A 10195-nucleotide genomic window follows, 5' to 3' on the forward strand; every position below is an offset into this window, starting at 1 on the left:
AAGTTTCATTTAAGAGAACTTTCTTAATTATTCTAATATTCTGACTTCACGGACAAGAGGTAATGGACAACATCTAGAGGAAACCTGGACTCCAAATATTGTAATCTGAAAACACCAAACCGCAGATAATTATTATTATTACTATAGAGCGCTTCTTACACTGGGCGCCTATAATAATAATAATAATTATCTAAACTATTCCTATTCTCCTAAGCATTCATCGGAACTCTCCTTCCTCGGCCACCTATCACGCCAAAACACTAAGGAGTTTGTATTTCAAATTAATCCTTCATCAGTCCACAAACAACATACGAGAAGAATCAAGATAGCCAACATAACAACATTATACCGTACATCAGAAGTAAAGCTCAGCTGTGAAAACTTTACTCGGCTCAGGAAATGAAGAGGCGACTCAATTTCCACGGCGCGGTAATCCGAATGGGAATCTAACGGCTGTATCACACCTTTTTTACATATTTTATTTTAACTTCTATGTTTTTTGCTTTGTTTTATATGTTAAACCAATCTGTACATATGTTTACGGTTGTTTTAAGGGTTTAGTAACTTGTGTTCTAAGTTAAAATGTATGTGTATCTCTTTTGTTTATTTTCGTCTGTTATATGTTTTTATTTGTTAGTATACACCGTGATTTTTTAGTCGTCTTACAAAAGCAGCCCAGTTCATGTATCCAATGACTAGAACACGTTCACGATAAAAAAAATAGGTATTTATGAGACTTGAATAAATTTAAAATGTAGTTTTTTAGAAACACAGCTCTGTTGCGAGCGCGGTCCGAGCCTTGTAACAATGGTGAGGGGCGCGGGCGGCGTTTTTATCATTTTTAAGAGTATTTTCAGATTTTTCTTGTTTAATTTTTCTTCGTACTTAATGTCTTAGTTGAAGATAAAAAAAATAATAATCGCGCCTAGGGGTATTTTACGTCGGATACATGAACTGGGCTCCTTTTGTAAGACGACAAAAAAATCACCGTGTATAGTCTTGCTTTACCTTTACTTAGGAAGTATCACTATTCAATAAAACGCTTCGAATTAGGCTGTAGTGACTGTTGCGCATGTTGAAAGTTCTGAATTTAAACCCGAGCTCCACCAAAATGATTGCTTTCCTTAAATCACGGACATTTTTTGACACGTCTTCTGCATCAATGTTAATATCATAACTATACTTTTGAACGCAAATCTAAGACAACTAGACAACCAAATATGTTCAAGACCACTCAGACACCATCACTAATCTATAATTCCTACTCCTCAATCAATCATCAATAATATTTATTTGTGATACATAGGTCAAGATACAGATCTTACGTTATATGGAGTATCACTATGCTCTGCCAAATACCTGGCGTACAAATATACAGGAATATAAACCTCTATAAGCCTTTTTACAACCCACTTCTACTCAAATCCCTCTACATACAAGAGCAAACATTGTACACAACCCACACCTACACTTATTATAAAATGTTTTCATCATAAAAATCTCCGCCGAAGAAATCTATGTGACGTTTGAGCCGGCACCAGGGGGCGCCACAGTAGTGATTGACAGTTAATAACCGTAGATTTCCCACGGGGCCCTACAATTTGTCCCCACACCCCATGGGTTTTGCCATGCCATAGAAACTGGTGAATGGTGCTTCATAGATGTAGGTTATGATTTGATTTCTATGTAAGTGTGGAAATCGTTGGTTTATTTACTTCTGATCTTATTAAAAGGTAAATGGTGATAAATTAATATGAAAAAATACCTAAACATCAGATATTGCATGTCAGTATCTTTTTAACTACATCAATACAACTTTCAAACCACCTAAAAATTTGAGAAGAATATTTATTGCAGAATATTGAAATCGATTTATAGGTTATAGAAATATACTTAGAAACATGTTATTAATAGACCTATTACTAAACTATTCCATATTTATTAAGTAGGCAGTAGGTGTTAAACAAATAACGCCTAACTAAAGTATAATAGCAATTATCAAATTAATTACTTTAATTAATCCGCGCAAGTTCTCATGCATAATACTTATTTCATACCTTGTTCATACCGGGGATGTAACTCAGTGGTAGAGTGTCTGCTTCGCATGCTGAAAGTCCTGGGTTCAAATCCCAGCATCTCCATATCATGGTCAGTCTTGTTTTATTTGAGATTTGTATTTTTTTGGAAATTATATATGTTCTTAAAAGTAATCACTACACTAAATCATTTTATTTTCAACTAGCTGGTGCCCGCGGGCCCGCACGCTTCAAATCGAAAATTATATCACGGAAACATAAAATCCGGATAAATAAAACTACTACATATGTTAATTCTGGTTTACACTGACATCTTTGTACCAAGTTTATTAAAAAATTGTGTATTATTAACAATACAAATAAGAACTTATTTATTATATACAATAATTAATATCACAATTTTAGATAAACTACTTACTACACTAATGCAGTATAAAAAAGGGTTAAACTTAAAATAACGCGAATCATTCCAAAAAAAAAAAAACACTAAAATGCTAAACCAATTTTGGTATTTCGAATACTTATCTAGGTACTTTTACAATAACCAACATCGGAGCAGGCAAAACCGCGACCATAACCTAGTCCTAAATATTTAACGCAGTTTTCTGCTTACCATACATATTTTAAGCCTGGATTCGTACCTCGATATAAATAAGCGGCCATTATCTTACCATACAATATTAACATTACCATTAGATAAAGAGCTTTTCACTGAAACGAACGGCCAGAGATGAAAATGAGAAATAATCCGTGAAAAGTCGCAGATCTTCAGGACACTGGAAGTGACTTGTGTCAATTAAAGCAAGTATATAAGGAAATTATATTCATATTAATTATTATTCATGATTGAGTGCTTGTGGTACTTCCAATCATATGCTTTTCATATAATTAAAACAAAATTATAGTATAAGATCAGATATATGTTTACCTTAAGGTTTAATAAAAAGTCTAGAACTAATTAACTTATTTTGATGCATTTTTCAAAGCACCTGTGTAAATAAAAAAAAGAAAAACCAGAGAAAATCGAAAGTCTTCGTTTGACTCGAATCAAATCGATAGGTGGCAAAATTTGAGAGGTACAAAAAAAATTGTTTGTCAAACGACTGAAACGACAATTTGATAATCGTAACAACTGTTACTTAACCTTGAATATTACTTTTAGTATTCGTTTTAGCGGCAACAGGCATACGACACTAATCATCTGTAAAAATCGAAAATGTCTAGCTATCATGGAACCATAAAAACTACATTCAAAGTACGCTCACCATCTGTCAATCTCTTCCATTGAATAAACATCTTTTGTTTTTTCTCACTAATCATAAGACGTTTATTGGGCAAAGGCGATAAATCCGAGTGCCTCCGCCATAACTCACCGCTCACCGAGACCTACCCCTAATTAAGGGTTGCTACTGCTAAAAATAATTACCTGTCGAGTAATATTGTACTAGTGTTGTGATATTTACTGCTTTTATTTAGTTTGGTTCATATTTTATTCATTGTTTTTCTGTCCTTCACAATATAGTTGATCGGTGTGATCGATCTTTTAGTAGATATTTTAGATTGGGATTTCATTAAAAGCAAATAAAATGTATGTAAAAAATATTTCTTCTTTATCTTGACTTACACATTTGCTGTAGCCTTTTATTTTATCTTAAGTAAATTGTAAAATAGTACTTTAAAAAAGCCCGACAAGACGAACAAAAAAAAACATCAATCAAAAAAAATTATTAACTGTCAACCCTGCAAGCATAAATTAATTTACAACGCAATAACAAAAAAATAAAACTAGCATAATAATCAGCAATCACAACTCTACATTTAAACTTCGAACGCCAACATAACAATTAAAATCGATATAATACCATCATCAGGAACATAACGTCAGATATTACTGTGACGTCAGTCATTCATCGTGTTCAACCCTTTAATGTTGTGTAGTCTGTTTACCGTATAATACTGTGTATTAATTGGTGGCTCTCCAGACAAGAGCGATAATGTTTGATTGATGCCGCCGATACCGGCCGTAAAGGGAATGCCACACGAATCGATTGTAACTCTCGATTCTCGATTAAAGTACTGGTAATTCATAAAACTAGTGAGTTGTGTTGCTTATGATTTTTATTTTTTTATTTTTATGTTTGGACTTGAGGATTTTGGGGTTAAGGTTCGAATTCTTAATAGATTTTAATACTTTTTATTGCGTTTTATTTGTGTTAAACTAGCTAAATGTTTACCCAATCAACGTAAAATGATAGATGAAATAAAAAAATATAGGTACAAATTGTCCTCTTCTTTATTTTGCCTGCCCTTGTTATTATTGCAAATGAAATATTAAACTCTACATGTTATAATTAATCTATTTTTGAAACGCAAAATTCTATTTGTTAATTTACGCATATATTTATTTTAACTGCCGCAAATACGACTTCGTACTGCGTCTTTTAATCGTACCTTCCTCCATTGTAGCCTAGCCCTTATCCCTCATATCCACAACAATATTCAGTTACACGCGTCATTAAGGGCTGTAGACAGAGGGTTAGACTCTTTGATTACCGATACCTCACTATTTTGAGCATTTACATACAATTTACATGTTTGTATTAATTAATAATCAGTTATTAATACGTCTTTGTTAAACAAAGGTATTCGTGTACAGACGGATTAATTGACAAACTTATTTAGTTTACAGCTATAGAATTTTATTAATTTACTATACTCTCACTTCATTATACCTGAAAATCAAATAGTTTAAAAAATAAAAAAAATGATTTGTTGTAGGTATTATTTAATCATTATTCTAATGATCTAATCACTGGCTGCAAATTATGCATGTTCTATGATTCGTGCATGGTGCAGTGATTCGAATTAATCAATTCGAATCCGAAATCACCAATCTGCACTACGCCATTCACAACCTCATCAAATGCTTTAAGAAACATTGGCTCATGGGAAAATCGCTATGCCCAGCAGTCAAACATGTATAAGCTATTATAATTATAGTTAGACTATTATAATTAAACGATAATCCTGTAAATAGTACCTCTCTTATAAACTCCTTCAAACAGTCCCTCGAGTGTTCCAAAACTTAATAATTAGTCACAATAACACCAATTAAAGAATAACATGTAGATTATAGGAGTCACGCCATCAGCATCGTCTAAATATGTTAATATGTCTATTAATTACAGTATTTATTGGTCAGCCACGCGAATAAGTAATTAATATCATTTGTGGTGAAGGCAATTGTGATCTGCTGGGCTGGTGTTAACATCTGTTTTTCAAGTGGTTGTGTGGATCAAATTGTTGAACTTATTGCGATATAAGTACTTATTTCTGTTAATGACAGATTGGTTGATTGTTTATTGAAATGAGTTCCAAAAAAGGCTTTGCGAGTTGTTTGCAAACTCAATTTTTGAATAGTAATCTACAAATTTTAAAATAATATATTCTTAAATTATCAAAAAACATAAAGAGTTTAATGTTTAAAGAAAACTGCAGAGTATATGTCGGGAAATCTATACAATAATTAATACTCTACGTCTTAAGCTCGTGTATATCTATATAACACCACCATTCACCAACATACTCTTAACCATTACGAATATAGGTTCCAAACAAAATCACTCAATCCACTAAGATCCAAATGTCATTACCCCAAGACGTACCCCACATATGTGTGATCCCCTAATTTGACGCTGGTTTTAATTAAACAATTTAACGTACCGGTCGCGTACTCCCACCCCCTCTTGAACCCCCCCCCCGTATCGCCGCCGAGATTTATGGAAGGCACCTGAAAACCACTGGAAATAAATGAGTCATATTATTATAAAACTTAGAAGTTATATGCAACGTCGTTCAAAAAATTGTACAGAAATCAGTTTTTTTTTGTTCAATAAACTTATAAAAACATTAAAATTTCATTGCACAAGAGAGGTAGACACAAGAGAATTACTTACATATTAGCACATTGTATTACCACATTATGTAAGATGTTAAAGTGTTCTTGCCCATCTTTTTAAAAACCAAAAAAGATACGCTGTTGAATAAGAGCTAACACTATTAAAATAAGCAATCCGTTCCAGCAATCCCCATAAATACACGTGACTAAACCGTTGCATTTTTAGTACATGAATCACCCTCATGTTACTACAAAACTGTATATTTATCGAAATAACACTTCAATCAAAGCAATCCTCCTTGATAACATTCTATTATTTCATCGTAACAAGCTCAATGCTGTCAACGTCACTTACTATATGGTTGTCATTTTGTGTCGCGTCTATTTTTTAATTATTTATTTTGTAATCCATTTACTAACATGATGTTAATTTACGCGTGCACGATAATGCTATCTATAGCTATAATGATATGTGAAAGCCAAGCGTATTACGAGAAAATAACGTCTCCTAACGTTGGTACAGTTCTGTTCTCTACGAACGATGTCAATAAGAAGCAATGGTCCAAAACGGACATTGGATTGTTGCGAGCACGAAAATATTTCCAGTCACTACTACCTCCTCCTGTCTTTATAAACACGTTTAGTGAGGATTACGTCAAGATACTACTCGGCTTCTTCAGAGACGCATACGCGGCCATTAAAAAGGAGTCGCACGACCCCGAAACAGACACAATTATGACGACAGCCCTCTCCGATGCTATCGGAGGCTACCTCAAAGTGTGGGTCCTACCTGTCGCGAAACTGGACTACTACGGGGGCACCGTCTCGCAGAACAACGTCATCAAACTATTCCAGTTCTACAACGAGATCAAACGATACCTAGACACTGATGGAGCCGGCTGGCGGAAACCTGACGAAAATGTACTCAACTCTATGACTATTAACGTTGCCCCACTAAAACTTGTGTCAAATACTAGAAGCATGAGTGATCCCTGCGATCATTTAGCTTACTTCGAAAAAACTCCGAATGGTCTAACTATACCCATTCCTAACGTTCATTGGAATGAAAAAGTGAGCACGTTGTTTGTACCTCTCAAGAATGTAAGCTTAATCCCCATGAACGCTCCAGATACAGCGAACAATCTGATAAAGTATTATGATTCAGCAAGAGGTTGCATTCAGGCCAGTAATCCTAAGGAACAGGAAAAGTTCGACGAAAGATTCCAAGCCTGGCTTGCCAAAGAAGTTGTCCCTCATTTAAAGGATGAACATTTATACCTTGCACTGGGGAGCGTACTTTCTTTAGTAAACAGAACTAGAGAACTCTGCAATAACGTTGTAGACTTATATGGTAACAAATTTAACACAGTACCTAAAAACCAAACTAGCCATATCCCACTTGATTTATCATCCAAGAAAATGTGGATTATATCTATAATACTGCTAATTGAAGTGGCTTGGTGTATCCCAGCGTTAATATACATATTATGTTCGAAAAAAGTACACAAGAAAGACTGTAGTAGTAACGTGTATTTATTTATAGATAACAACAAGCCAGATAACAACAAGACGAAAAAATGTTCGAAAACTAAAACGTGTATTAAGGAAGACATACGTTCGTCGTTTATAAGGGATATTCCTTTTGCAGACACCCATTGCGGCGGATCTACGATGAAAACTGGGGTAAAATTATTCCGTAGATCACATCAAACAAGCAATATGGAATTTGAGGCTCAATATCCTTCTTCTTTGGTAACTAACACCGTTGCAACTGGAACTCGATCATATTTCAGCTCTAAAGACCAATCAGCTAGTGCAATCAAAGCTGCGCCAGATATTGTTCCAAGGAAATCTTCAATGAAAAAGTTTTCTTCACCTAACTTCTCATCAGATCACACAAATTCAACACACATCCTAAACATTTTAAGTCTTGAAGCTCTTGGTCCAGAACGCCGGACAAATACGAGTTATGCTACCATTCAAGAATCGCCTACGCCCGCAACCGCAGCTGAGAATGATAGGGTTGTAAGGGGTAAAAGAGAGAAATCATCAAAACATGAGAGAGAAATGGAAGAACGTAGAAAGGCCGAAGAATGGAAACAATACGAAGAAAAAATGAAACTTGAAGAACTCATAAGAGCTGAGGAAGCAAGGAAGTTTGAAGAACGTAGGGTAGCCGATGAATATCGAAAACTCCAGGAACGAATGAAGGCTGACGAAGCAAGACGGTTTGAAGACGGAAAACGAGCTGAAGAAGCGCGGGAGCGTGAAGAACGTAGAGCAGATGAGGAATTAAAGCGTCTAGAAGACCTTAAAAAGGCTGAAGAATACAAGCAACTAGAAGAACTAAGAAGGGCAGAAGAATGTAGACGTCTGGAAGAGCTAAAAAGAACTGATGAAATTAGACGCCAAGAAAATTTAAAAAGAGTTGAAGAATTGAAACGCTTAGAGGAAACGAAAAAATGTGAGGAAAAAAAGCGATTAGACGACTTGAAAAAAGCTGAAGAGCTTCGAAAGCAGCAACAACGTAAAAGGGTTGAAGAACATGCAAAATCAGCAGTACGCAAACACGTTGAAGAACATAGAAAATATAATGAACGTCATAAGAGTGGAGATTCTAGAAAATCTGATACTCGCAAAATATGCCTTCAACCTAGACGTCCCGAAGAACGCAAAAGAAGCACTGAATCAAGAAGTCCAGAACAACGGAAAAGAAGTACCGATTCAAGAAGTCCAGAGGAGCGTAGAAGAAGTGCTGAGTCAAGAAGTCTTAAGGACCATGAAAGAAGTACGGAATCCAAAAGTCCAGAAAATAATAAAAGAAGTGCCCAATCTAGAAGTCCCGAAACTAGAAGTCCCGAAACTAGAAGTCCTGAAAACCGTAAAAAGAATGCGGTCCCAAAAAAACCTGAAGAGCGTAAAAGAAGTGAAGACTCTAAAAAAGTGGATGAACGTAAGCGACCTGAAGAATGTAGGAGGATGGAAGAATTTAAAAAAGTCGACGATAGGAGAAAAACTGATGAGTCTAGAAAACAAGAAGAACGTAGAAAATCAGAGGAAGCTAAGAAATATGAAGAGCGTAAGAAGCAAGAAGAACGCAGAAAGCACGAGGAACGCAGAAAAGCGGCGCTTAAGCGACAGGAAGAGCGAAAAAAGCTAGAAGACTTTTTCAAAAAGGAAGTCGAGAAAACCGCACAAGAAATAAAACAAATCGAAGAAGGTTACAAAAGCACTGACACGTATAAAGCAAAAGAATCAACACCTAGATCCGGAAGACCGGGCACAGAAAGACGCAAAGTGATTGATTTAGAAAAATGTGAGCTTGATGAAACTGCGAACTCCGAAAAAAATAATACTTCTACTGAAATAGAAAAACCGACAACTTGCAAAGGACCGGTGTGTGCCTGTGCCAACTGCCTACAGAGCAGCAAAGAAATCGTCAGCATCTGCGAAGTAACCTCAGGCAGCTTAACAGAATCCAAAACTGTGGAAGACAAGCAGGTGGAAACAAAGACTACCAGGTTCCAAGTAACTAAAGAGTACAAGACAACCAAGAAAGGCATCAAACTGCCATCAGGGAAACCTTACTTAGAGATTACAATAGACAGACCAGCAACAGAGATAAGTGTAGATGTGGGTGGGATCCGCCCGAAACCAGACAGCCAAGGAAAACCCAGTAAAATACCGAAACTGACAACTTGTAATGTGATGCAACCGATTTACAACTCACAATTGCCATCCCTTACTTTAAGTCCCACTGAGAAAAGAAAAAGTATGATACCACAACTTAAGAGAAAGACTGTTGATGACTTAGACGTGTCTACCTCTCACTGTCCAAAGTCAGATGATAGCAGGTTGAACGATACATTTTAAAATTTCATTATTAATTTTGTGATGTGAATTTCGGGAAAGACCACTTGGCTGTGGAATTAGTTTTATTGTTAACTTAGTTGGTATCGACTTGTTATGATTAATTTGATACTGTTATTAATATTATGTATAATAAAATATTTGTAAGTCTATTTTGTTTTATTGGTACACAATCTGTAGGTTTTTGGCAGGTTGTTCATGAAGTGTTCTGCCATACGGTAGGTACTCATTACCTACATGTGTAATTGCATTTTACACTGAAAGATTTTTAAATCGATTTAATGCATCAAAATATTTTAATTTTCAATAAAATTCGATTGACTTAAACAAAAGTTTTTTTTTAAATCTAACGTCAACTTTTCCAATCGACATCAAAAAAAGGCAAAATCAC

At 35.2% G+C, this 10195-nt stretch overlaps 1 protein-coding gene and 1 non-coding gene across 2 annotated transcripts; both read left to right on the plus strand.

Annotated features, from left to right (window-relative positions):
- Positions 1 to 2069: 2069 nt before the first annotated feature.
- Positions 2070 to 2141, plus strand: Trnaa-cgc. The gene has a single exon. It is a non-coding gene; the product is annotated as a tRNA-Ala (tRNA).
- Positions 2142 to 6154: 4013 nt separating this feature from the next.
- LOC113493836 (caldesmon-like) lies at positions 6155 to 9954 on the plus strand. The gene is made up of 2 exons (XM_026871867.1): positions 6155 to 7285; positions 7583 to 9954. The coding sequence occupies exons 1-2, from the start codon at positions 6355 to 6357 to the stop codon at positions 9805 to 9807; spliced, it is 3156 nt and encodes a 1051-aa protein (XP_026727668.1). The 5' UTR covers positions 6155 to 6354; the 3' UTR covers positions 9808 to 9954.
- Positions 9955 to 10195: the final 241 nt, after the last annotated feature.

This window comes from Trichoplusia ni, chromosome 5 (assembly GCF_003590095.1).
Source record: "Trichoplusia ni isolate ovarian cell line Hi5 chromosome 5, tn1, whole genome shotgun sequence".
In the NCBI taxonomy this organism is placed as follows: domain Eukaryota; kingdom Metazoa; phylum Arthropoda; class Insecta; order Lepidoptera; family Noctuidae; genus Trichoplusia; species Trichoplusia ni.